This window comes from Osmerus mordax, chromosome 8 (assembly GCF_038355195.1).
Source record: "Osmerus mordax isolate fOsmMor3 chromosome 8, fOsmMor3.pri, whole genome shotgun sequence".
In the NCBI taxonomy this organism is placed as follows: domain Eukaryota; kingdom Metazoa; phylum Chordata; class Actinopteri; order Osmeriformes; family Osmeridae; genus Osmerus; species Osmerus mordax.
This window is the reverse complement of record NC_090057.1, coordinates 1,067,228-1,095,008: the sequence shown is the minus strand read 5'-3', so window position 1 is coordinate 1,095,008 and position 27,781 is coordinate 1,067,228. Positions and strand designations below refer to the sequence as shown.

Below are 27,781 nucleotides of genomic sequence, written 5' to 3'. Positions count from 1 at the left end.
TTAGAGTAGTAAAGTATAGAATAAATCCTGTGACCTTAAAAAATATACTGTTGCCATGTTACTTGTTATTATGTCTCGATGTAAAATATTGTAATCCTAATGAATGACCATTTCGTATTCATAATGAAATCCTATATGTAGGCTCAGGCTGTACTGACTTAATACTGTCCAGGATTTTTTTCTCCACATTTTTATTTGAAATAACATCAAAAAGGTAACACTTTGAAGTCATATGTTCATAAGACATGCATTGTTCTTAATGGATAAACAGTTAGTAGGTCACTGAAATATGTAAGCAGAAGGACAGAGCAGGTGTCCCATCATTTGATGTCACAAAGCAAGGCCACCCCACGCAGGATCCAGTGGTCTGGTGACTGGACTGTCTTTATCACCACCCCTGTGATGTAGGTGAGGTCTGTGCGTCGGGGCTTCTTGTAGACGGGGCAGATGTACAGCTTGGGGTCCTTGGGGGCCGTGGAGTTGATGGCAAACATGTGGATGACGGGCAGTGGTGTGAACAGGACCTTTGGCGTGGACTCGATCAGACGGCTGTTTCTCCTGTCCCAGCCTGCCCCGTCCAGGTACAGGCCGTACACAAACACCCCCTCCTGAGGAGCAGAGGGGCACAACATCAATCAGTTCCAGGATATCCAATCATTTTGTTCTGGTGCATGTCCAGAGTTCAAGCTGAAAGCTGAGCACGGATGAAGCACCCATATGTGTTTTCTTTCTCGAGACAAAACGACAGAGGGTTACAATAAGACAGCTTCTGAAGCAGCAGTGTTTGTTTCTGTATTTGCTGGTGAAGACAGTGACCGTACAGCGGGGGCGGCAGTGATCTCCTCTCTGCTCTGCTTCAGCACCTCGTTGTGCAGGGTGACCATGTCCAGAGCCCAGCCCTTATGGGCCCGGGTCACCTCCTGTCTCATAGCGGTCAAGAATCCTGATATCATAGAAAGGAAAAACATGGATTCACGTGAAGTCTGGTCCATTACCTTTATTTTGACATTACTTTAATTAAATGGATTATCATAAAACTGATATTATAGAGCAAAGAACATGCTAAGATAACCAATGGCATTATGTTAAGTCAATACAATTCCATGTTACCCCATCGCCTGGGAACCAGACCAATCTGTCAGCTCATGTTTATTTGATCTGGCAGATTGGTCTGGACACCTACCCTTGAAACAGATTCCCCTCCGGCATGGAAAGTGCCCTGCCAATCACAACCCTTTATCTGACACAGGGTTTCATACGGTGACTGAACAGAGGACAGACGTTGAGGCTTTTTCATAAACAACCAGGATCATGTTTCATTGCTCTGGTTGGTCGTATCTATCCATTTGTGTCCGGCATTTTGATCTGAGTCCATTGATAACAACCCCTGTAAATGTAACCTGCAGAACTGAGAGGTTCAGTCACCCACCCTGTGGGTTGAAGAACCCAGTCATCCAGAAGGTTTTGGGTCTTCCATCGAACACCCAGCTGTAGAACTGGGAGTTTCTCTCTAGCAGCTCAGTGAACCAGAAACCAATTGTGGAGGATTCCCAGGAGATTTTCTTCCACAAGTTAGGAACACGGGCGTCAAACATGTTGTCCAGAGCATCACGGAGGTTCTGAACTTAAAAAAACACTCAAGGTCACAATAATCACTTAAATCTACTCATCAGTTCTATGATAAAGGCCGAAAATCTTGCTGCTGACCTCGCTCATGATGATGGTGCCTTCAATGGCGAGCTTGAGGTCGACCAGGCTGGTGCGCACCGCGCCAATGATCCTCTGCATCCGGTCCACTTCCTGCCGGAGGAAAATGTTCATGGAGCTCAGGGCTCCCATCTTCAGCAGTCTGGCTTTCACCTGCACCACACAACAACAACACAGCATGGATTAGGTGAATGCACACCTTGTGGTTGGACCTGGACCAACCATCTGAGCATGTACGGTGGAGGCGTGGTTATCGGACCTCGTGAGGGACGTAGTTAGGAGGAAGCTTCTGCAGCATCTCATCGGCCAGCCTGTACACGATGGACTCTCTGGTCTCCCCGGCTCCTCCTCCGCTCTCCTTGGGCTGGATGTTGGTGATGGTCTCCAGCACGTTGGCCGAGGTGTTGGTCTGGTACCTGACACACACCCACAGAGCCTGGTCACTATGCCAACCACACACCACGTTAAGGACCATGGCTGGAAGTGTCCTGGGACTCACGTGATGTCAGCATTGGGGTGCAGGCCGAACACCTGCGGTGAGTCTGTTGCAGGCAGGGTCTGGATGTACTCCATGTACTGCTCTACGGTCTTACACACGGGGACTTTATACCCGGAGTAGAAGCAGAATGTTGGCTCAAAGATCTTGTCATGGAACCACACCTGTAGGGAACAGTTTTCACCCAGTAGAGACCTGTAAGCATTACCTGAGGTTTCCATCTACTGCACATCATACACCCAATTCAGGAATTTATACACATTTAGGTACACATTTATTTATCACATTAGGTCGATGACATTACCCGCGAGAAGCAATTGAGCAGTCGTTTGTCATAGTCATCAGTAACCCTTCCTCCATACTGCACCTCTCCTAGCATGTAACGCACTGTCACCCACGACACACCCTACATGAGAGGATATGTCATATTAATGGATCAGTGAGGGAAAACAAATGCCTCATAACCTCAGACCATTTAGAATACGCACCTTCTTGGGGGTGCATTCGTCTAAGTGGTTCTGAACAAACTGGACACTGGCAGTGAAGTCAGAAGAGTTGAACTCGTATGGAATGTTCCACCCCAGCGGCCCAAACTTCCTCCGTTCCTGAAAGGGTGAATGAAAGCTAGATCACATGACCTGTGGGACCCATTCCCAGCAGGTGTGGGTGCTGATCACATGACCTGTGTGGGAGCAGCACCTGTACGACGGTGTGCAGGAAGGCCACGTTGTACAGCATGGGCTTCCACATGCGCAGGCTGCTGATGTCCAGCTGATCCTGAGAGATCCCAGCAAACGTGCGCTTCAGGCCAGCTCGCACGCCCTGCGGCGGATCGTTGGTGAACTTGATGGAAGACTGGAAACAAGCAGAGAGAGTCAGCAAATCTGACAGAAGCACAGCCGCATCAGGATGGAGAAGCTTCTGGGACTAACCTGTAGCAGCATGATGGAGAAGCTTCTGGGACTAACCTGTAGCAGTGTGATGGAGAAGCGATCTTGGGGCTCGGTGGTGATCCACACTCTGAAGCTTTCGTTCATGGTCTCCGTCACCGTGATGGTCTCAAGCAGCTCTTCCATGAAATCCAGACCCAAATGGCAATTCTGAAGCAGGACCCAGCCACCCTGTGTACAGGATAGAAACAGGTCAACATTACCTGCTTCTAACTGTATGCCTGCAGTCAGATGGTGGCTGGGGGCTCTTACCTGGGCTATTGACATCTGGATGAGCTTCCTGGCGTGCACCTCCTGCCCTTGTCCCATGGATATAGCTCTGCACTCTGAAACACACAGGCAGGAGATCACACAGTTCAGGATCTGGATCCTGCGTGTGACAGGATGTGAGGAGGTGAATGGGAGCAGGGCTCACCCAGTCTGAGCTTCTTGGCCAGAGCGTCGATCTGGTTGGTGGGATCTGAGCCCATGGACAGGAAGCAGATGAGAGGGGTGCGTGTGTCACTCTCCTCCCAGGTGTGCTCCAGATTGAGGATGACAGGATCAGCAAACCTCATGCCCATCGAGTCTCCTACGTACTTCCTGGCCTGGGAGATGGTGCGGTCCGGGCACCAGGATCTGTGGAGAGAGAACCTGCTCTGTAAGACCGCTAATCCGGGTGCCGCACCCTTGACCACAACACTGCAACACTGACATATGACGTGGCGCGGTTGGCGCACACTGCTGGTAGTGCGGGAGGGTTAATTAATGGATGCACTTGGGAAAATGCCGCCCCCCTCTTCCCTGCCCTAGGCGGCTGCCTATGTCGCCTACAGGAAGGACCGGCACTGGTAAGATGACTGAGTGGACATGGAGCACTGTCCACCTGATGGTGAAAGGTCACCTGATCAGCAGCAGCTGGTGAAAGGTCACCTGATCAGCAGCAGCTGGTGAAAGGTCACCTGATCAGCAGCAGCTGGTGAAAGGTCACCTGATCAGCAGCAGCTTGTGAAAGGTCACCTGATCAGCAGCAGCTTGTGAAAGGTCACCTGATCAGCAACAGCTTGTGAAAGACGTCCAGAGAGTCGTTGTATCCGTCGGGGATCACACCCTCCTCTGGGGAGTCCATGTCAAACCACATCTTCCAACACTTCTCATTGCGAGAAACCTGTAGAATCAATATGGTGACAAGGATGCCATGTGTCCTCAAAGGAGGTTATTAGGATGACATAGTGAAACCTAATTTAGATTTTTTTATACAGACCTGGTTCATGATCTCAGTGAACTGGGGTAGTTTGCTGAGTTCCACCAAGTTCAGCCAGGTCAGATCCAGGATCCAGCGGAACGGCTTGGAGGGAGAAGACTTCAGATTTAAGGCAGCCCCCCCTGAAAACACAAAGTAAAGTATACTTTCAGTATTGCAAAAACACTGACTGACAAATTTGGATTGTACCTTTAATGAGGATTTGGAACTCGTTGTGCTTGACGTTGCCCTTTTGTAAGTCAATCTTGAGAGCCAGCAGGAGCGTGAAGATGAACTGGTGGGGTTCATACAAGCCTCGGACTGAGTACTTGAACACCTGGTAGGTCAAGTATTCAATGATGTTGCCAATGCGCTTCTGAGTCAGGGGAGACTTCTCTGACCTGAACACCCAACAAAACACATCAAAAAAAGGGATTTAAAAAAGGAGAGAATAGGAAAGTATTTTACTCACAGAACGAACAAATCTGCTGACGAGCTGGGTGAGGTGAGTGTCGTACTTGGCCATGGACAGATCGAAGATCTTGAGGAACTGAGCCAGGGAGGTCTGGTACATGACGTTGACCATGCTCATCTCTGTGATGAGGAAGTAGAGGGTGCTGCCTCGCGAGGCGGCGGGGCGGTACTCCTCTGAAGCCAGGGTGATCTTCACCTCCGTCTCTGCTGCCACGTGCAGCTTCTCACTCACCTCCGCAGCCGTCAGCTTGGTCACGCTCAGGATCCCGATCATAGACTCATCGTCAACCAGCGAACCTTCAAGTGCGCACACACACACACACACACATGGGTAAATCACTGACACTACGTTACTACAGTGTTTCAGAGCTACGAAGCACACTGTATGTCTTCATCAGGGTGATCCTGGCAGCCCAAGGTGAGTGCACCACGTAGGCTGAGACTGAACCGCAGAGGCCCAGGGTCCCTCCAGCCCCGGCCAATCACTGCATGTCTTCCCCTCTCTCCATCCTGCCATTCCTGTCTCTCACTAGCTAACTGTCCCCCATCCAATCCAGCGGAAAAGAACCAGAAACACATGTTTAAAAACAGTTCCCACCCTTGGTGGAGCTGAGCTTGTACAGCAGGTTATCCTCCAGCTCCTTCATCTTCCTCTTGTTGGCTGTGACGTCCTCCATCAGCTTCACTCTCTCTGCCTCCAGCTCCTTTAACATGGACACATACATTAGGCTGGCACCAGGCTGGTTTCAACAAGTCTTCTTGGTGGGTGTGACAGTGTTGCTCGGAGATGAGACTGACGTATTTCTCGGTGAGGATGACCCTGCCCAGCAGCTGGTTCTCCAGACCCTTCATGGTGACGGTGAAGTCGATGATGGAGGTCTTGGCGCTGACCTCTGGTGTGTATGCAGGGTTAGGAAGCTTGGTGGTGATGTACAGCCGGAAGCCCTTCATCACATCCGTCTCTTTGTCTCCCACTTTCACCTAAAACCACAACTGGCTGGAACAGGATCCTTGTTTCCACAACTAGACAAGCTAGGTGAGGAGTGTGTACCTTGTAGGTGGAACCAGACTTGATGAAATTCTTCTCCAGCACGTTGTCCAGAGCAGGGTCCAGCTCCTCGCGGATGTCCTCTATGAGCAGGGGCCGTCCCTGAGACAAGCTGTCCTCCAGATGGGTACGGAACATCTTGTGGTTCAGGGATGTGACCTGGAAACACACACGGCTCATGACTGACTGACGACACTCAATAACTTTGTGTGTTATGTTTAGTTAGCAAACTTACAGTACCAGTCAAAAGTTTGGACACACTTTTGACTGGTACTGTATGTCCCAGCTGGGTGTAACACAAGAGGCCTGCCTGCAGATTGTTGGCTTTTTCTTTTTGCTTGATCCAAGCCTTGCCCTGGGTCTGAGGGTCCATGAGCAGGGGGAATCTGGTGGCTTTGGTGACTATGATGCCATTCTGCACCGATAAATCATCTCCAGGCAATCCTTGCAGGTTCCATTCGCTTATCTGACAACAACAAGTACTTGAGAATGTTGATCTACCATGATAAGCTATGGTTGTGTGAAATCCCAGGGAGCAGCACAGTAAATCAAACAGGTAGCACTTGTGCTGGCTCTTACAGTGGGAGGGTCGACCAGCATGGAGATGACATTGAGATTTTCTGAAAAAGGGATCTGCCGCTTGCGGAGCTCTGACTCCCACACCTCCTTTAACAGCATGTTGCGGAAGTTCTGGTTGAAGGGTCCGCAGTAAGACAGGAAGCCGGTCAGCTGGAGGACATCCCCCACAAGTCTGAGCAGAGACCACAAGTCAGGCCACAATGTGAACAACTCTCAGAGGAGAGGACCATGTCTCATGACAAAACATCCTGTATTTATACAAAACTATTACATGATACTGACTGCAGTATAAACTTTATACTGCATAAATGGGAGTCAGTTGGCTGAGCGGTGAGGGAGTCGGGCTAGTATTCCTAAGGTTGCTAGTTCGATTCCCGGTCATGCCAACTGACGTTGTGTCCTTGAGCAAGGCACTTCACCCTACTTGCCTCGGGGGAATGTCCCTGTACTTACTGTAAGTCGCTCTGGATAAGAGCGTCTGCTAAATGACTAAATGTAAATGTAAAAATAAATTGTTACATGCGCTACTTAAGGGCATTTCCTGAGAAAGGTGTCATGTTCCAGAATATATCAATAATTTTTGATTGACTTTTAAACCATATTACGTTTTTCTTTGTGAAATGCTGTTTATCTGTGACCTGCCTGTTGATCTGGGATTTAAACTCTTTGCTCTGCTGAGTCCAGCGGACCTTCTCTCCACTCAGCCCATCAATGAGAGTGGAGGCCGCCTGCATCTTTCTCCTGCACGATTCAGCATCGTCCAGCAAGTCCTGAAAAGCACCCGCTTCCCAGTAGCACGCACAGCACTTGAATAACATCACTTCCTTTCAGCAAAGGAAACCTCACCTGTTTTTCTTTCATGGCAGCGTCAAACTTGGCCTGCACCAGGTCCAGCTCGGCCTGCTTGTCGTCCAGCTGAGACTGAGCCGTGGCCAGCTCAGCATTGGCCAGCGTCAGCCTGCCCTCCTGGATGATCAGGTTAGCCTGGTCGCACACACACAAACTGTGTTTCACTAACCTTTTATAATATCACCAACGCATGCAATGTCATCTTCTTATTCTATACTGAGGAGGAACCGGTAGGCCCTTCACCTTGAGTGGAAGTACTTCCTTGTTGATGCCAAAGAAAGTGCCCATAGCCTTAGTCCAGGACAGCAGGCCGGCCACATTACCACACACTTTCTTGGCATTTTCAAAGGTGTAGTCCTCCATGCGGAAGTAGGGCTGCAGAAGCTCCACCATCTCCTCGTTGATGTTGTCCTTGGGGAACTGCTGCAGGGAGGCCATGAAGCCGCTGGCACCCATAAGCTGAACCACACACACAGAACATCAAGCTGAGGAAGCAGCGTGGTATTCAAACAGGGTGAACAGGAGCTAACTAACGGGGGGGAGTGCTGTGACTGTCTTGCCTTGAGAGCCTCTGACCACGAGGGCCTGTGACAAGGCCTCTCTGGGTCCATAGTTATGGTGTCCAACCTCTTCTGGAACAGCAGGAGGCCACAATCCATAATCCTCATGATTAGATGGGGCGGTTTGGCCAACTTCCTCACAGTGGCAATGTCAGCAGCCTTGATGGTCTGTAGAGATAGGGAACACGCGTGTCAGAACGTGAACAGATTCTAAGGATGATGTTTTGCTAAGGCTTCGTGACCAGTGTGTGTGTGTGTGCACTTGAAGGTTCCCTGGTTGACAATGTGTCTATGATGGGGATCCTGAGTCTGATGATAGACTCACATTCAAAGCAGCCTCTGCCTCTGCTAGAGCTGGTTTAGCAGCCTGGAGTTTGACCTCTGCGTAGGCCTTCTCCGATTCAATTCCTTCCACAATTTTGAGGGCTCTATCTTTCACAATCTGGACCTCGTTCTTCACAATGGAGGCTGCCGCGGCACTCACTGTCACCTCTGCCAGCACCTGTGTTTAGAGAACAGTTCAGGAGTGGTCCTGGCAGAGTTTGAATGTGATGCCTGAGCTCAGACTGTTTACCTTGTCTGCTTTGATTGAGGCGAGAGCCAGCTCTTTCTCCTTCAGCACCAGGTCTTTGGACAGTTGTGCTACAGACTCACTGGCCTCCATCAACTTAGACAAACCTGCAATCCCACATGGACTCAGAACACTGACATCTAGCAAGAATAATCTTATTCCTAATGTTCCTCACAGAGTTTCTGGTCTTGTCCAGTGAAGCGTGGCTGGTAATGTTCCTGGATATCCTTACCTATGTTCATGCGCTCTGCCAGGTTGTCAATGTAGTTGTGCTTCTCTGAGTAAACTGTTTTGTATCCATTAATAAAGGACAAGTATGATTTAGGAGTGACGTGAGTTCTTCTTCTGAACCTGGAGGAAACAAAGGAAAACAAGGCTTAAGGTTAACTAGTGTCCGTCATAGACACAATATCACACACATTTTCACAAGTGCAAGGATGCATAATTGGATGCCTTTCTCCTCCATACCTCTCAAAGTAGCTGTCGCAGGCTTGGGACACCTTGTCATGGTACACCCCCATGGTCTGGACCACGCCAGCCTTGACCTCTGCAGAGCACACCATGTGGAACCCAGACAGGAAGTAGTTGGACACGGCCACCAGGGCCTCACTAGGCCAGGGAGTGAACCAGTCCATGGTGCAGCCGGATATCAGCCCTGGGAACTTCAGAGAGCGCGAGCGGAATTTCTCCCCAACCTGCCGAGGAGGAGAGGGGAGGAAATGAGCCGACACTGTGCAAAGGAGTTCCCACTGTGTTGCATGGAAAGACAGTTTGACCATATGTCACAGTCAGCAAGGTATAGAGAGAGACAGGGTGCAAAAGTAACTTTTTGGCTTAGCAGCCAAGGTGTCCAGTAGAATAAAAGATTTACCAGCCTGATCGATTTTTTTGCATCCAAAAAATACATCGCATTTTACTATTGCAATTTGCTATCAGTAGTATTTAGCATGTCATCTTGCGATACTCAATCAATATTATAGGAGCGTGGTAGTAATGGTAGTCAACACACAAGTCATACCGGCGAGAAGCACAGCACCACGTGCAGGTTCTTCCTGGCCCGGGAGATGAAGTAGTCGTACAAGTTGTCGAAGGTTGGCGGTATGCGAGGCTGCTCCTTCTTCATCACATTGATCAGGCTTTGGGTGATCTCATCCAGCTCATCCCGAGCAAATAGGTTAGACACCTGCATTCAAACCACAGTGGAAAAAGAAAGTTGAAACCGGCCTTCTTTCATGTATTGTGTTAGATGGGTCCTGAGCGCCCTCACCTCCCCAGATGACAGCACGTTGTTGAGGTACTCAAGGAAGGCCTCATCCTTGATTTCATTGTCTGTGAATACGAAGGTGATGCCTTTCCCATCAGCTCCAGCTGTTCTGTACAGCAGCTTCAGGTCATCCATCAGGTTGCTGATATTATATGTTCTAGACAAGTAAACACCCAACAGACACACCCCTGTTGATCATTCTGTCCACCTATTATGAGCCTCAATGAAGATAACTGTAAATTAAGTCCAGCCCAAATAGGGAGTCAGGTGGCTGAGCGGTGAGGGAGTCGGACTAGTAATCCGAAGGTTGCCAGTTTGATTCCCGGTCATGCCAACTGACGTTGTGTCCTTGGGCAAGGCACTTCACCCTACTTTCCTCGGGGGAATGTCCCTGTACTTACTGTAAGTCGCTCTGGATAAGAGCGTCTGCTAAATGACTAAATGTAAATGTAAATCCTATTTCATGTTGTTTACCTGGTCAGAGTGATTTGAAATATGCTGTATCCCGCAATGAAGGAAGCCAGCCGGGTGAGACTCTGTTTCCCTGACCCTCCCACCCCCACCAGCAGAGCATTCCCACAGTCTGTCCGGATGATGCGCGAGATCTGTGTGGGAAAAGCAACACACAAGAATAGAATTCACCGTGTGTCCAGACCCAGACGGAGGTGCTGGAGGTGTGGCAGGAGCCCAGACCTTGATGAGGTGGGTCATGGCGTCGGTGAAGAACACCAGGTCTAAGCTGGCCCCTCGGACTGCTTCGTTGTACTGGGTCTGGTACGTCATGAGCTTGTCACTAAGGAAGTCAAAGCCGGGGATCTGTGAGAGGACATCAGGGGAAAGAACACGGTGGGGTTATGATGCTGAATGAGAGAACACGGTGGGGTTATGATGCTGAATGAGAGAACACGGTGGGGTTATGATGCTGAATGAGAGAACACGGTGGGGTTATGATGCTGAATGAGAGAACACGGTGGGGTTATGATGCTGAATGAGAGAACACGGTGGGGTTATGATGCTGAATGAGAGAACACGGTGGGGTTATGATGCTGAATGAGAGAACACGGTGGGGTTATGATGCTGAATGAGAGAACACGGTGGGGTTATGATGCTCAATGAGAGAACACGGTGGGGTTATGATGCTGAATGAGAGAACACGGTGGGGTTATGATGCTGAATGAGAGAACACGGTGGGGTTATGATGCTGAATGAGTGGTTAAAGACACAACGCGAGATTTCTGACTACAACTTGTGTTCACCAGCTCGTAAATTTTGGGAGCATCAAAGTTGGAGTCCTCGTTTTCCTCCCCCGTGGGCTCCGGGGCCTCTCTCAGGAAGTCCACAAAGTAAGGATCCGAGTGTAGCTCTGCCACCAGGCTGGGGTCCACATGCTCCTGGATCACCTTGCTGATTCCCTTCTCAAACCAGTTCTTATCCTCAGAGCACACAAACCTGCAACACAAAGAAACCTACAGCTGAAAAACTGGTATACTTTTAATAAGAGTATGAACTACTACTTAATGACTGATGTGATTCAGGTACCTATCTGCGATCACCCTGGTGCATTCACTCTTGAACAGAGCCAGAAGCGTGTGGACATCCTCACACTCCTCTGCTCTCATGTTGAGCATGCCCTGCCAGATTCTAGACAAGTCTCTCAAGTTAAACACGTAGTGGAACTTGGATGGTGTGGGCAGCATTTTCACCTGGGAGTTCACAAGTTAGAAAATGATTTGAGATTTAGTGCCATGAACTGTACATGATAACTGAATATTTTCTAAAGGATCATAAATGTGATCATGGAAAGTACGTACCTTGGTCCACTGCCACAGAATCCTGCCAGCAGACACAAGATACTTCACCATCTCAGAAACCTCAGGCTTGAATTCTCTGCATTCATGGAAATACCCACCGCCCATTACGCCTGTAGGAACGAGTATTAATCATATTTTTCAGTAAGATACTTCAATATACTCATCATAAAGCTGGGGTTATTTGCAACACTTTTTAAGTAATCTATACAGTCGTAGGGGCTCAAATCAATGTCTGAATTTCAATGTGAATTAACTATAGAATACACAATGTTCTTGCTTGTTTCATGGTGGGGCTAACCCAATTATTGGTGTGGCTGTAGTGAAAGTTTCAAAAGGTTTAAAAAATGATTTGAAAACGATGCCACGTGGGCCGTCCAGTGGCAGGGTTAGTGCACCCACCCCCACCCACCAGCCTATGCCCCTTTAGTGCACCCACCCCCACCCACCAGCCTATGCCCCTTAAAGCTCCCTCCATGCCCTACACTCACCTCACCAGTGACCCCTAACTCAACATTAAAATACACCCCAATCACCAAACCCTATTTGTGGCACAGTGAGGGGCCACCCAACCCACCAACCCAAGTTTTGAAAGGTGATTAAAAAAAATCACGTTTTGAAAACCCTGAAAAAGGATTGAAAATCTAAAAAAGTTTTGAAAGGTTGAACAAATATTTGCGATTTCTTTTCAAAAATAGGTTTGCATCATTGATGAGTACTTGATGAGGACTCTACTAAACTCTACTGTACTCTATTGCAGGGCTTGCAACTAACCTTTTCCCCTAACAGCAAAATTAACCGTCCCAAACTGAACTTACATTTTTTTCACTTGTCCCGGACAAAACGGACAAGCCTTAATGTCGATCACTGTAAAGTATTTAAAACTGGTAGTATGCATGTTATATGGAAACGTACCAAAGATCTTGTCGATGGATGTGTTGGAGGGCAGAGTGCAGTTGAAGACAGAAAACTGTCTCTTTAGTCTCTGGGGGATATCATTCCTCCCACCCCCGGGGTGAATCATGGCTGCCAGCATCTGCAGGTCCACTATGGTGGTGAAGTCCCCAGGTTTGTCTAGACTGTACATACCCGTCATCTCCATCATCTGACGGACTATTTCATTGGTGATCTGTGCATCGTACAACATTGTCAGTTAGAATACTCCATTTAGCATTCCTGCTCCTGTTAAGTGGCTAGAAGGCCAGATATGCTAGTGGCTCCTATACCTGGTCTCCCCACGCGTTCACCACAGGCATGTTGATGTCATCTATGAAGATGGTCATCCTGCGCCCTCCTGGAGGGCCGTAAGTACTGCCCATTCTCTTCTCAATGTAGCTCTCCACTGTGCGCTGGGACAACATATTGACAACAACGCTCATCACAACTCAACAGAGGCAGTAGAGAGACGATGCCCAGACCTCACGTAACCCTCTCATACCTGGAACATGGTAGGCTCAGTCGCGGATGAGAAGTTAAGTGACTTGGAGAGGTCTGTTTCAGGGTCATATTTCTTTGTGTAGCCTTTTATCATCACTGTTTTTGCAGTTCCTTGTTCGCCGATGAGCAGCACAGCCTGTTCATATCCATACAGACGTCACTGAAGAGTCACAAGAACCATTTATTAAAGTAGACTTGACTTGTTAAGAACAAAGGGTACCTTGCGTTGTTTTGCGATCGTCTCCAACAGGAAACTGGTTCTGGTGTTATCCACGTTAGGCACAAGGATGGAGGCATAGTCTGGCACACAGTCAGTAGGATAGATGTACTCTACCACATAGTTATCCCAATGGTCCCATTCACCTGAAATAGAAAAGTCAGTTTTATAAACAGAGCCAAGCCAGCCAGCAGGACGGCTCAGTATCCGTGTCCTACTGTGAAAAGATAAGCATGGAAAAGTTAAAGGTATTAGCAGTTACCCTGTGGGTTGACCATGTACTCAAAGATGGTCTGTCCCTCCAGTGTTTTGGGCAGGCTGACGTGGCTCTTGTGAGCCCTGAGGAAGAACTCCAGCTTCTCCCGGTCCTCCAGCTCCAGCAGAGCCCCCAGGCTCCACATCAGGGAGAAGACGAACAGGCGCTCCAGCTGCATGGGGCTCAGCAGACCCCCGGCCTCCTTGGTGGGGATCAGACCCTCCAGCAGGTTCACCGACTACCACAACACACAGGAGGAAGGAGGCTGGCAGGAGGGACTTCACACTGTCAGCTGGTGTGCTTGTGCGTGCGTGTGTTTGTGTGTGCGTGTGTGTGTGTGGGGGGATTGAGATGTGAGTCTCAAACATGCCTGCATGATGTAATTGCACTCTAAAAAGTCCATTTTAGGTTTTAGACTTTGATTCAAAAACACGTAAGCATCCTCAAATATCTTGTCGTACAAAGTCATGATGCCGTCGGCTTCCTGAGTGCTGCGTTTGTTAGCCCATCCCTATTAAACCAAGCAGGAAAAATGCGTTAAAAAAAAATGTGTACACTGTATTGATTCACAGACCATGTATAGACCAGAGCAGCTTGACTACCTGAAGGATGGGCCTCCAGCTGAGAGCAGAGGAGCTCATGAACACCATGCCCACTCTGGACACCGTGGCTGGGGAGGCATTGTCCATGTTGTGCACCTCGAACACCAGCTTACACACGGGAGACATGACGATCCGGTCCCCGTTAGCCAGGGTCAGAGTCTTATTGTCATCTAACACAGAGTTGAGGTTTTCGATCCAGATGGCATCTACAGGCCCGTCGAGCACTATCCAAATGAACTCCCCTGAAAAGACAAAACACAGGTCAGTTGCAATGTAGAGGTCAATTACCTAGGTCCTTATGGACAGCTCAATTAGATGAACATCTGTCAATGGAGCTGTTCTCCACCCAGTTAAACATATGGGTATTCATGACGTACCCTTCTTAGCTTTCAGGGTCTTCCTCCACAGAGTGGAGAATATGCCGTCGGTCCAGTCATTAGTGGCTGCGTCAAGGCGACCGAACATCTGCGGGGCAGTGATGGCCTTCGGGTTCATACGCATCTCCCTGTGAGGAAGTCCACACTCTGTCAGAGCACGCATCAGGATGTTGATGACCACGGTCTTCCCTGCGCCGCTGGGTCCTAGTGTCATCAGGCCGTGGCGCACACGTGACGACTCATACAGCTGGAAACAGATGCATACAAAATATATCAATACTACTGCTTAAACTTAAAGGTAAAGGTCTACGAACAGATCAAATACTAAAGAGGGGTGAGTGGTGAGTCAAAGAAGCACCTGGACGAGCTTAAGGTTCCAGGGTGGGTGGTTGACGATGCCAGCCAGCTGCACCTGGTTCTCCACAGCCACCTGCAGGTCTGCATAGGTGCTGCCGTCCAGCTGGATCCCAGGGAACAGGTCACTGATCAGACTCAGGAACAGAGGCTCGTCCTCGTCCACCTGGAACACAGAGAGCCCACAAGCTGCCGGGGGTGCTTGACCCAGCAGGCATGTCCACACTAGATATGGAGTCCTCTTGTCCTACCAGTTTGGAGAGGTTCATGTCCCGGAGCACTCTCATGACGGTGCTGGACTCGGAGTCGGCGGGACGCGCTCTTTTATTAGCACCCAGAGTTCTCAGAACTGACAGGATGTTCCTCAGACCAAAATCATAATGGACCTGGCGCAAGAACGAGCAACAGTCAACAAGTCTCAATATGATGGTGAATGGCTGTTCTGCTGAGGTTAGTGAGGTGGTGAGGGCAGGGAGGCTAGTGAGTTTAGTGAGAGCAACAGCAGCACAACTGCTCACCTGTTTAGTCAGTTGCTCCTCACACAGTTTGTAGAGGACAAAAAACTTCTGAGCCAGGACGACGTTCTCAATAAAACCACAGCTGGCCAGTTTGACTCTCATGATGATCTGAGAGAAGATGGTGGACACAGTGCTGACCCAGAGTGCTGAAGGAGTGGCTTCATTCAGATGGAGAGTGTGTGGGAGCCTACCTGTCGGTCAGGCACCATCATGGACACAGTCCTGAACTGGACCTTCAGGTTCTCTGGGAGCTCCTGCCGACCAGCGTAGCCAGGATTCTAAACAAGGGAGGTTAGTCGGCCCCTTAAGAGTGTCGTCTGTGTTACACAGCTTATGGGAGTCAGATGGCTGAGTGGTTAGGGAATCGGTCTAGTAATCAGAAGGTTGCTAGTTCGATTCCCGGCTATGCCAACCAAATGACGTTGTGTCCTTGGGCAAGGCACTTCACCCTACTTGCCTCGGGGAGAATGTCCCTGTACTTACTATAAGTCGCTCTGGATAAGAGCGTCTGCTAAAATGACTAAATGTTTATAGCATACGTTCTGTGGTCTCCCTCTCACCATGGTAATGAAGAGCCCAAACTCTGGGTTGAGGTCCACAAGGTCCCCATCAGTGAAGATGAAGTTCCGTTTTTGCTCCTTGCGGGATGACAAGACGACGTAGATCTGCTGAGCAGCTACAGACAGCACAGGCAGGTCAATCCTGTTGAACTCATCAAAGCAACCCCACGACCCTGACTGGGCAAGCCCTGAAAGGAACACACAACATTCATATTCAGAGTGTATGCAGGAATCCTGAAGTTAAATTCAATACCTTTTCAATATATTTTAAGAGCTCAACATCATTTTGAGTAGTTTTTTTTTGCGATGACTTCTATGGACCAGTGTATCAATCCAACAGAACTGAAACTGGCTGCGAGGGACTTGAGATAAAGGGAATAAAACTAACCCACAGGCAAGGTTTCTCAAGTAAAGAACAACTGGAAAATAAAGACCTCTAACATCCATCTGCATTAAACTGGAGCTGAGTTCGTTAGCAACCTTTATAAATCCTGCCCAGTCCTCTGAAGTCCATCTGGTCGGAGCAGTTGAAGACCACCACGTACTTCCCCAGGCAGCGGCCCATGTCCTTGGTGGTCTCGGTCTTCCCCGTCCCTGCAGGCCCTGCTGGGGCCCCGCCCATGCTCATGCCCAGGGCCTGGGACAGCGTGATGTAGCACCTGGCCAGCATGGAGCACACAGGTGCAGCGTCTGAAGCCTGCTTCAAACTACGCTCATCTGCCTCTCCCCTCGCCTGCTCCCCTTACCTGTCAGTGAGAGGGGTGATGACCAAACGATCTGTGCAGCCCAGGAACTCGTTCTGATATACAAAGTCGACATCAGTAATGGACACAAGGACGTGATCCACATCCTCCTTGAAGTAAAACCTGCTCTGCTTCAGCCACTCAAAGTCAGTGGTGGATCTGACGTGCATCTTTACCTGAGGAGCAATCAATCATTTGAGCACAAATCCAAAAATATGAGTTGAGAACTACATGACTCAAAATGTTTGTCTGGTTTTTCAATGACTCACCAAGTCGTCAAAGATGTCCCTCTGATGCACATGGATGGTGACCAGAGTCTCAAACTTGACACGGTCAAACTTGGTCAGGTCATGTGTGGTCTGTGAAATGAGCATGTTGAGCAGATCAAGGAACTTCTGGTTCATGAGAGGCATGATCTTCTTGTCATCTTTGGCGTTGCGCAGCGCCTCTTCTGAGTCTCGTGTCCACAGCATCTGGATCCCCAGGAGGCCCACCTGACCACACAAACACAGCACGCGCACTCTGACACTCACAGACAGTTCTCCTACTATGGACTATTCAACCTATCTTAACTCCCAAACCGTATTTGGTTTGAGTGGTACTATGAGGCCCTTTGAGCCGCTACCCCCACCTGTGCTTGGAACTGGTTGAGGAAGGTGAGGAGCTGGAAGCCGGTGTCATTGATCTGGATGTCGGCTGCTTTGATGACAGAGTGCAGGGAAGACTGCTGAAGCTGCTGCAGCTCCCCCAGCCACAACTCCACCGGGCCCCTGGCCATCACAGGGTGGTCCAGCTGCACACACACACACACACACGCACACACACACACATACAGGCAGTCTAAGGATAGTTGGGGATGCTGCTATGTTAGTCAAATAAAAAGGATGTTACATACCGGCACTTTTTCTCCCTCTTGAGAAACTACAGCTATTATCTTGTCGTAGTCTTTGGCATGGAATTCAACTTCGTTGACATTGTCAAACACTCCCAGGAGGTGAGGCTGAAATGTTTCACTTATCAATATGTTTTTACATTATTATCATAAAGATAAACATTGAGGATGTAAGGGGTCATTCATACCTGAATGGTGTGTGAATCACTGGCTTGTCCAAGGATCTCCAGAAGAGAGGGATCAGACACGAAGAAGAATCTGGGGAACTGAAGCCTCTTTTTCTCCAAGTACCTGTTGATAAACAATGTTGTGGTTATCAGGAAAAATAGCCTTGCCATTTGTGTTTATAAGATGGCGTATGCAGCTTAATACTGTTTGGTTTAGATTGACTGGCTTTCTAAGTTGCCATGGTACTGAATGAAGAGTGAGTGTGTTAGTGAGGACTGACCCTGTGAGAGACTTCTGACAGAGCTCCAGCTGTTCCTGGAGGTAAGGCAGGAGCTGGCCCATGGTTTCATCGCCCACACAGCACTGCACTACATTGGGGATCTCATGAGCTCGCTGCATGATCTTGATCCAGGCTTTGTCAATGTTCTGAAAGCGCTTTGCTTCCTAAAGAGAAATCGTAATAGAGTATATCTCAAGAGATGAGTGCATATTTATCCTAATGAACACTGTAGTGACTGTTTATATATTACAAATGTAGAAAGACTGATGCTGTACTTGTGGTAGCTGTTTGGCAATGTCTCCTCCAACAAACACAGCCTCCAGATAGACCCACAAGTTCTGGACAATGAGCCACAGCTCAATGATGTCAGAGGAGGTGGAGAGCTTAAAGACCCAGTTCTGGATGTCCTTCTTGAAGGGGGCATTATATCTGGGTAAAAGTGCGATGACATCAACTATTTTTACTACTGCTGTTTAAATCAGTTTGAAACCAGTTTGGATCCCAGTCAGTGGCATTCTTGCTTCTGTAGGTGGGGGCAGGTTTGACACCCAGCCTTCCAGTAGTGAGTAGGTGAGTGTGTGTTGTTACCTGTTGCTGAGCAGTGAGCCCAGCAGCATCAGGCTGTCCTCCATGGCGGTAACGATCTCAGCCGTGTCGGTGCCTCGCAGCATCAGCTCTCCTCGGCCCTTGAAGTTCATGAAGCTGAGAGACAGGCTGGACCAGACGTCCACCACCTGAGACAGCTTGGCTTCGATGTCCTTCTCCTTCACAGCTGAGATACAGATATCCTGAAACACAAACAGCGCTTCAACGAGGGAACTAGGGACAGAGTAACACAACCACTGAAGTGTTATTAGCAACGTGAAAACGTTTCCAGTGTGAGACGTTACTCACCTCAATGTCCTCCTTGTACTTCAACAGGGGTGCTTCCATAATGTTCTGCAGAGAGAAGGTGTCTGAATCCACCTCAAACTTGTGTCCCGTCAGACCAGTGATGCGGTCCCAGTGCCTCTGCTTCATGGCCTTGTTGGCCATCATCTCCAGCAGGGGGCAGGACTCGCTGAAGTCATCAATCCTCTTCTTTAGATCCTGGAAGGCCTTCCAGTCCTTCAGACCCTTGGGCAACTTGCGGCACCTAAAGGTTAAACATGTGCCTTAAATCTCAACGGGAGAGGAAACAGAGTAAGGTCTCCGTACGCAGCAGGAACACAGAGCCACATTACCTGTTCTGAAATTCTAACAGCTCTGCATTAATCTTCTCAATGTCCACCTCTGTCCACAGGATGTCGTAGTACCCACTGATGTTGTTCATCACTGTGTCATAAAGGCCATAAAGCTTCTGCAGAAGGCCCAGCTCTTTCCTGTGAAGATGAGTCAGATCAGCATCATTTTGTTTTTAAAGCCCATCCGGTAATAGATGGCTGTACAAACAAAGTCAGTGGATGAGTCACCAAATATTTACTAGTATGACCTCTTACTTAGTTTGCTGCAAAGTTTCGTAATCTGTGACTGGCAAGCCAAACAGCTGCTCTCCAGAGGAATATGTGATGAACTTCCTGTACAGGTCATCAAATCTGGCCTGGGGATAAAAACAGAAAAACAAGTGACCCACGCTGATAAGGTCTGTTCAATTACCTAAATAACATGACAATGTGCCTCAACAGGCTCTACCTGAGAGATCTGAAGCCTCGCGCTGGCCTCTTTAGGAGCAATCCCTGGTACCATTGGACCTTCCTACAAGGGGTAATGACTCATTTACATGTATTTATTCAGCAGACACTTATCTACAGTGACTTACAGCAGGGGCCTTGGGACTTGCAATCTCTTGATCTGCAGTTAAATACTCATGTACCACTGTACCCATCTCCCTAAATGACATATGTTTATTATGGAAACATGATTTTGAATCGCCCTCTTTACCTTTTCATACTGGTCTGAAAATGTTGTAACATCCTTTTGGAAGACAATGACTGATTCCAACATATTTTGCTTGAACTTGGGTTGAACACGAACTAGCTCATCTTGCACTGATCTCTGGAGAGTACATTTTTAATTAATTGATATCAGTCATATGTGTACAGCACACCAAAGGATCCTATAATCAACTGACCGCCTTGGACTGCAGTTTAATGAAGGAGTATCTGAGAGTGTCCACTCCTTCTGCCTCCTCTTTAGTCACCTCCACCTCAAACCTATTCAGGATGCCATAGGCCTCCTGAGAAGACATACACATACAGACCAATGTGACAGCATGTCCAAATCTGGGAGCACCATGATATACACGTATGGGTAATGCTCATACCTCGATGGGCCCCAAAGTCATGTCTATCTTTATCTCCGAGTCCCTGATGTCAGACAGAGCTTCCATGGCGAAGCGGACATCCTCCAGGTCAGCGATGGGTCTGGAGAGCTTTTTGAGGTGCTCTGTAGTGAACGTTGAGATCTCCATCATCTTGGTCTTGTATTCCTCGTTCAGGTATCTGCACAGCAGCTTCTTCCAGGCCTTCGCCTCCACGGTCAGGGACATTTTTAGCGGAGCTACAAGGGAATCAAAATGAAATGATTAAATGTTCATTACATTCCTTAGAAATCAACAGCTACAACACTAGTGTAGTAACAAACACAGTTTGCCTACCTGTTGACAATTCAATACATCCCAGAATAATTGTCCCCTTGATATCCTCAATCTCTTGTTCAAAGGACAAATAGTGCAGAATCTCAGACTTGATCTGAGTCAGGTATGGGCCACTGTCCATAAATTCCTATTCAATTACCAGAATTAAGAATTGTATGAGTTATAAAAACCACATGATGGAAGAACAGACACTACAACAACATCTCGGAAATAACAAGTGTGTATAAGTAAGACCCTCCGACCCACCTTGACTTTGGCTTGTCTGTCCTCCGCCCAGATCACCTTGAACGGGAGGAACAGCTTCAGGACATCACTGGCTGGTTTCCTCAGAGAGTTGACCGATGACGTCAGGAGGGCCACCAGCTTGCACACGTCTTTGTGCTCAGCCACACTCTGGTAGAAGTTCTTCAGCTTGGCTACGCCCACAAAGATACAAAATATGTTTTCAGTGCCAAACAAATCTCCTTATAGCTGTTCCTGGATCTGTGCTCGTCTAGGTAGCATTGTTCTGTGCAGGTGGGTCGTGGTGTTTGCATGCTGAGCTTTGAGCGGCCTCACATTTGGCACAGGGCTTGTCATCAACGCAGCGTTCCTGCCCCCAGCGTGCCACTCCTCGACTGACCTCCAGGATCAGGTGCACCAGCCGGATGATGGCCTGCTGGATGTCATCCAGACTGGGCACCATAACCTGGAACCAGATCCAATAAGATTCTGAGAAAGTGATAGAAGCAAGTATACCTAAAACCTTCATCCCCTTAAAAAAGCTTGTGTTGGAAAATGACATTACCACATTAGGTATGGCAAGGTGTACTTCAGACTGGATGAAATTGACCAGCTCATCTGACTTCGAGGTGAATCTGCCTTTTCTTGCAGACAGCCTAACGGATATTTAAACAAATATGAGTACTTCATAGCACTAAGGTTAAGTAAACATTTACCTGATATAAAGACCACTCAATAAGAGTTGCATTCATATTTACGTTGTAACAAAAATCCTTCTCTTCAAAGTGTCCAGAGACAATCTTGTTGCTTTGACCAATGCATCCAGTAGCTTGGAGCTGAAGCACGTGTACATCTCTTTGCACTCCTGAAATGATAAAAGGAGTTATTGATCCAACCTCTTCTGTCAGCATTCCATGTACTTTGCTTCAGGACGTGCCTTCTCAAAGTCATCATCTTTGTCAGCTTCCTGGGAGTCTGAATTCAGCCCATCCTCGTCAGCTGGAGCCTCCACTTCCTCTGAGAATGCAACACGTTTCTTTTCTGTAATGCAGAATTACAGGGGAGGTCAACATAAACACAAATGTAACATGGAGTGTTGTGCAATTAATACCTTTGGCTTCTTTTGACTATTTTTAAAAAGTACCTGTAACAATTGGCTCCTCTCCAGTTTTTTTGTTTTTCTTGGACTCATAGATCAGTTTGAACGTCCAAATCAGCTCCTTCACAGCCTCCTCAACCTGCACGCTCCTGCGCTCTAAAGTATTGGCCCACTCTGCACACTTATTCTAAAAAACATGGACACAAACATTTTCTGACACTACATTGACTTTTTTTCAGGTGGTAAAACAGTAAACCCTTGTGTGATGTGATCTCCTACCTCATTGATGCTGACGAGGGCTTTCAGCGAGGAGGACCTGTCCTCTGGGAGCTCCACCAGAACAGTCTCTGAGATGTCTTGAAGGGCAGCATCAACGTGCATGTCACAGATGTCACGCACCTAGTCACAAACAGGCCAGGGCACACGCTCTACTGGAGAACCATCTGACATAGGGTTTATTTTGCATTCCAACATTTCTCTCACCCATGTTTATTTTTTACCTTTTGGAGCACCTGGGTCAGATCCGCCATAGCAACATCAACATTTTTGAAGAAGTTGTCTAGGATGAGAGATGACCAGTTTAACAGAACCAAACCATGACGAAGCACGCACTCCACCTAAACCAAATATAAACATAAGTCATGATAAGCAGAAATACTAGAACTACAGTCAAATGACAGGGTTATAATATTATGTTTCAACAGCTTCACATTAAAAAAAAATTACAATCTCACATTTTTGATTTTGGATGCCATCATATTGTAGAAGAAAGCAGGTATCTTATCACAAGTTTCCTCAAAATGGGCAAGAATAGTCTAGAAGGAAAGAAGTCAAATATATTGGACGGTTGTCTCTGCGTACTATTCCTGAACATGTAATAATGTGAGTAACATGACCTCTAGGCGGAGGCACTATTCCTGAACATGTAATAATGTGAGTAATATGACCTCTAGGCGGAGGCGGTTGGCCTTTATGGTGCGTTCCGTCTTGACCATTCTCAAGGCCTGATCAGGAACCTCCAGGCCCATCTTCAGCATACACTTGGTCTCTCGGATGATCTCAGTGATTTTAGGATCAAAGTTAACAAGTAGTTTTCCAGTGCTTGGGTGGCGAACTAACAACGTAGCTTGTAGAGCTGTAATGTAAGAAAGTAAAAGGTTGCTGCTATATGACATTTTAAAAATGTATTCAACTTTTCCCTCTTGCTTGAAGGGCAGCAACATAGAATCCTATGTACATACAGTTGATTGTAATTTTGGGAAGACACCCAAATTCCTTGTAAAAAAACTGCATTTTGTGCAAGAGAACTTATGTAACTGCCAGCTACTGGAAGATGTTGACTTGGTTTACGCAATATGAGGAAGTGATGTGTGCCTAGTGAATTGAAGTGGGCGTATGCAAGTTGGAAATCAGTTGGTCTTTTGTCAACGTGCCAAGCGTAACTATTGGCGTTTCGGTCACAATGAATTAAAGGCAAAATGTCATTTCAAAATGAGTAAGAATTTTAGTTTTCATTGGTTTGGCGGGCCACCTTTATTAGCCTAGCAGACCACTAGTTTGGGAATCGCTGATCTAAAGGTTGACGCAAAACATGACGTCATCACGTAATATAGAGACTTTACAGAGTGACTTCTGGTGATATTTTTTTCCCAATAGGATGTAAAAAATAAAAGGATAGTAGTGGATGTAGTGTGAGTTAGGGGGTCTATGATAATAATATATATGTCAGATAATAGTAGTGTGGCTTGCAGAGAGTAACCACACATAATAATTGGTTTGGAGTATGTCTAAAATATATTTCTTCACAGATGACTTACCATATTGGAGTTGTGTGACCTCCCTAATCCAGGCTCTGTAGTAAAGAAGCTCAAACTCGACAAACACTGCCGCAGTGCGGTTAAACATCTTGACCACCTCCTTTCCCTCCGTGGTGGACAGGATGTTTGAGTTTTTCTATGGATAACATGATTACACCTCAAGTTAACCCACAGAGTGAATGTGTGAGCATACATGTTAAGGTTTGAAAGATGATTCGGCTCATAGTCCTACCTGTATGTAGTCTATGGGTTCCTCTATTCTCCTGTACAGCTGTTTGACCCAAACAATCCTACCAGCTACTGGAGGCATGTTCCTGGCTAAAGGAGGGTCCTCTCTGTGTGTCTGGTAGAGCTATGGGTGCCAAAGCAATGTTTTAGATCCACAGTTATACAGAGGTTAAACACATGCAACTCTGCAACTTTAATTGCAAAATGTTAGTTAACAGACCTTCTTCACATACTCCAGCTCTGAGACATAGTGCTGAAAGATAAGGCCCACTGTGTTGGATATTTCTGCTTGTAAACAGGGCATGTTCAGCTTCTGAAATCTGTGGATATTAGAACTATTAATATGCCTGAAATCACAGAGCATTGGACTGACCGTTCAATAATGAGCCACTTAAATCTTAATTAACATTTTAAATGGTTGCAGCTGGTGATCCACACCTCTGAAGGAGACCAAGGGCTTGCTGAGAAGATAGGATTTTGGAGAAACAGGAATTCATGAAAATCTGTAGCTGGTTCTAATGGAGAGAATGTAAATCATGATCAGTAATAAGCTTTAAATTTAAGTCACACACCAATTCAAACGTATTTTAACCCTTATGTTATCTTCGGGTCATTCTGACCCATCAGTCATTGTGACCCACCTTCGTATTGCGACAAATTTACCTCATACAAAAACAAAGTGAAGCATTTTCTTTTAACTGTCGGGCTGTCTCGGACCCCCCACATTGGAATGGTTAAAAGAAAATTATTTTTATTTGTTTTTGTATTGGGTAAAATTGGGTAAACACAACGATGGTTCGTTATGAACCTTTGGGTCATGTGACCCGAAGGCAGCACGAGGGTTAATGAGTAGTCTCTGAAAAACCAACCTCAAGGTTATTCATCTGAGTCATGAATTCAGCAAAGTCCACCTCAAACTCGGCTTTCCTCGGAGCCAAGATATCGTACTGCTTCTTCTTCATGGTTAAGTACATGTTCTGGAACTTCCCAGCCAGTGTATCGATTCCTTCGATGGTTGATACTCCAAGAACAGAGAAAGTCTTCACTGCTGTAATCATTTGGGTTATCTAGACAAAAAAAAAGTGAGTAAAAGCCCCTCAGGATCAAGGAGGGTGATGGAATTCACAATGCTGAAAGATAGCACAAGAGCAATACACACCTTTTCCAATCTTTTGCAAAACCCTTCAAACTTGCCAAATATGTACATCTCCGACACTTCGAAAGGCTTTTCCCCAGGCCTCCCCATGGTCTGTTTCCTCGTCTCATGGAAGCAGGACTGATACTCCCGATACAAGCTGATACAGTCCTATAAACACGACACAAAAGAGGGAATATCAGTTCAAATCACTGGATGATTGTTATGTTCTGCTTTCCTGTTGTGTGATCAACATGTGTGGTAATGGGACGGCAGTCACCTGTATTTTCTTAATGATGTCCTGTGTGCCCTGGTCCCACACTCGGCAAGACCCGTTGTCAGTAATATAGGCTCTGCATGCTGTGACCATCTGATTTGTAACCTGGCACATTTTACATCCACATTTTATAAACACTTCCCGTTAATTAAAACTCAGTCCCCAAGTTGTCGATAGCCTCACAGGAAAACATACTTTGATGAAGAGTGAAGTCATTCTCTCAGATGTATTGTAATATTGTGAAACACTGTGAATCATTCGAATGGCATTGATAAGGTTCGGAATGCTCTTGGCCATGGTGACCTGAAAAAGCACATGCACGCATTACACACAAACAAATCAATGCTCAAATTCATGTACAACCAGAATTCATTTTAAAATATACCGGATCACAGTTGTAGAGAGGTTGGCAGACTTTTTCCAGGGTATACAGGAATTTCACGTTATCTTTGGCCTCGTTTGCACAATTCGTTATCCTGACATCCAGCTCCTTCCATGTCTGCATTATGGTAGAAACATTTGCCAATAAAAGTTGTTTTTTTGTTATCTTAGACATTCATTATATCGCTTAATAATGGCTTTACAGCAGTCACCTTCAGCATTTTGGAGCGGTTGATATTGAGCACGTTCACCACTGCCTTGCACTCCGGGCCCTTGATATGCTCGATGATTGAGTTGAACTTGGCTGACATCCTCTTCCAGTGCTCTAACTCAGTCAGCGGTCCAGAAGCATCAGCCTCTTTCCTCATCTGATCGCTTTCTGTGAGGACCTGGAGATCACAGAAAAGGCTCTCTTACAAGGTAGAACACAATCATAGAATATATTAGGCTTTTGTATAGAAGTGTGTTTCAAATATATCAATGCAAGCATACAACACACTCCAATATTTACCTGTTCAATCTGTTTGTACCACATCATCAACACTCCTTCAAGTTGATGCACCGTGTCATTGTCTGCAGCTGCTGTCTTAATGTCTTCGAAGGACACCAGCCTGGAGAAGTCGACACCTTCAGCTGGCTTCAGCTCAACAGTACCTTCGATGCTTACTTGGATTCCTGAAGTGTATCATAGCAGTAAAACGTTTACATCACATATCCACTGTAATTATATTAATCTAACCTAATGACAATACTGTAAATAGGCCTATGATGACAATTTAGACTTCTGTCTTACCATCAAGGAAACTAACATAGCGGGTGATGGTGTCTTTGAAGTTCTCTTTAACTTTTTCTCCATGTTTAGACTGATTTAATGCTCCCCAGTTTTCTGTTGCATTGACAGCTGGCAATAAAATCTTTGAGTACAGATTCATGGTGCCTTTTAGAAGACCATCAGTGGCATCAAGCATTGAAAAGAATACCTCCTGTAAAGCAATGGATTATGACTTTTCTGGTTGTCTTTTCCACATCTCTCACATACTTAATACAAACTGCTACTTCAATGAGAAATGTCCATTTAACAGAATCTCACCTCATGTATGCTCTTTGGGTTGACAGGCGTCTCCACTTTAGTTCGCACAAAAAAAAGGCACAACCCTTTAAGACATACTTCTGACAAATTGGCTACAAACAGTCTCATTAACTTGGCTCCTTTTGCAGTTCCAGGGAAAGTGCGTCCACATTCTGAAATGTAATTCATTCACAAATGTCAATTTAGGTAGATGATAAAGAGGTAACGTTTGGGCAATGAGTGATATTAATTAAGTTAAAAGTCATGATAGTGAGTAATGATTAATTCACCTATTCCTGGGACTTCAGTCTCCTGGTACACAAATGCAATAGTCTTACTTCCACCTTTGGCAAAGAACTCATCAAATTGGGCAAACTGTCAAGAAATCAACGTCAGTTTTTGAACCACCACTTCGTTAAAATAAAATATATTATTTGGATAAAGGATGGGAGCTGATGAAACAACTCACAGATGGAGCATCTAACATAAAGTCCTCCACTGCAGATAGCTCAAGGGAAAGCCTGTCAGACAGAACCTCAAAGATGTACTTGTGCCCAACGGTAATCTGTTTCCTCCTAATCTCTCTCGCCTCCTTGTACCTGGCCTAAAAGGCGAGACAGTCAGTGTCTTTCTGGATCTTCTCACCAAATGTGTTGATAAAGCATTGGCGAGCCAATGAATGACAATCTAGACAGTAGTGACCTGCTTCTCCTTCATTGTCTCCTGCACAGCCTGAACGTTGCTGCCGGACCGACGGAACTTGCTTGCCCTTCGACCAACTGCTCCTCGAAATTCAGCTTCCTCATTGGTGTCCGCCATACGGCTGGAGTCAGCTGTGCTTTCTGGATTATTCATTGTTACCTGAATATAGTACCCAGTAGTTTATTGATAATAGCTAATACAGTAATATTAGTAATAAAGATGTCGGTTGTTAGCTTTGGTTGTCTACTAATCTGGCAAATATTCATTGTACCGTGTTAGGCTAC

General features: G+C 46.8%; 1 protein-coding gene across 1 annotated transcript; it reads right to left on the bottom strand.

The window, feature by feature from the left end:
- Positions 1-320: 320 nt before the first annotated feature.
- On the bottom strand, positions 321-27,650 carry LOC136947525 (dynein axonemal heavy chain 8-like). The gene is made up of 92 exons (XM_067241624.1): positions 27,498-27,650; positions 27,265-27,399; positions 27,086-27,170; positions 26,817-26,968; positions 26,520-26,709; positions 26,238-26,401; positions 25,939-26,115; positions 25,731-25,844; positions 25,541-25,648; positions 25,349-25,450; positions 25,093-25,239; positions 24,803-25,000; positions 24,372-24,448; positions 24,154-24,253; positions 23,938-24,057; positions 23,706-23,841; positions 22,836-23,023; positions 22,623-22,703; positions 22,389-22,505; positions 22,168-22,287; positions 21,934-22,075; positions 21,727-21,830; positions 21,548-21,654; positions 21,355-21,433; positions 21,071-21,255; positions 20,814-21,030; positions 20,568-20,694; positions 20,235-20,470; positions 20,043-20,147; positions 19,853-19,966; positions 19,604-19,666; positions 19,411-19,511; positions 19,156-19,293; positions 18,827-19,067; positions 18,521-18,720; positions 18,208-18,361; positions 17,933-18,096; positions 17,673-17,775; positions 17,488-17,592; positions 17,224-17,385; positions 16,862-17,086; positions 16,596-16,768; positions 16,330-16,508; positions 15,850-16,037; positions 15,481-15,567; positions 15,290-15,397; positions 15,023-15,157; positions 14,776-14,937; positions 14,418-14,664; positions 14,041-14,282; positions 13,809-13,949; positions 13,445-13,676; positions 13,186-13,328; positions 12,967-13,101; positions 12,755-12,877; positions 12,444-12,657; positions 11,532-11,641; positions 11,260-11,423; positions 10,977-11,169; positions 10,414-10,536; positions 10,195-10,325; positions 9,724-9,877; positions 9,475-9,639; positions 8,925-9,151; positions 8,689-8,807; positions 8,460-8,563; positions 8,211-8,387; positions 7,886-8,053; positions 7,569-7,784; positions 7,323-7,460; positions 7,119-7,246; positions 6,477-6,648; positions 6,208-6,363; positions 5,901-6,056; positions 5,648-5,830; positions 5,448-5,553; positions 4,894-5,146; positions 4,586-4,776; positions 4,397-4,518; positions 4,182-4,300; positions 3,569-3,771; positions 3,406-3,479; positions 3,172-3,324; positions 2,903-3,058; positions 2,692-2,808; positions 2,508-2,609; positions 2,207-2,367; positions 1,967-2,123; positions 1,708-1,860; positions 1,430-1,619; positions 822-943; positions 321-608 (listed from the first exon to the last, which is right to left on the bottom strand). The coding sequence occupies exons 1-92, from the start codon at positions 27,648-27,650 to the stop codon at positions 321-323; spliced, it is 13,896 nt and encodes a 4,631-aa protein (XP_067097725.1).
- Positions 27,651-27,781: the final 131 nt, after the last annotated feature.

What these genes read in the sequence shown, in the direction of transcription:
- LOC136947525 (XM_067241624.1), bottom strand. Translation starts at nt 27,650, where the DNA reads ATGAATAATCCAGAAAGCACAGCTGACTCCAGCCGTATGGCGGACACC. An exon ending in ACATCATTAAGAAAATACAG is followed by an intron (nt 25,240 to 25,348) that starts GTGACTGCCGTC and finishes TCGTGTTTATAG; the next exon opens with GACTGTATCAGCTTGTATCG. An exon ending in CTCAGATGAATAACCTTGAG is followed by an intron (nt 24,449 to 24,802) that starts GTTGGTTTTTCA and finishes TCTCTCCATTAG; the next exon opens with AACCAGCTACAGATTTTCAT.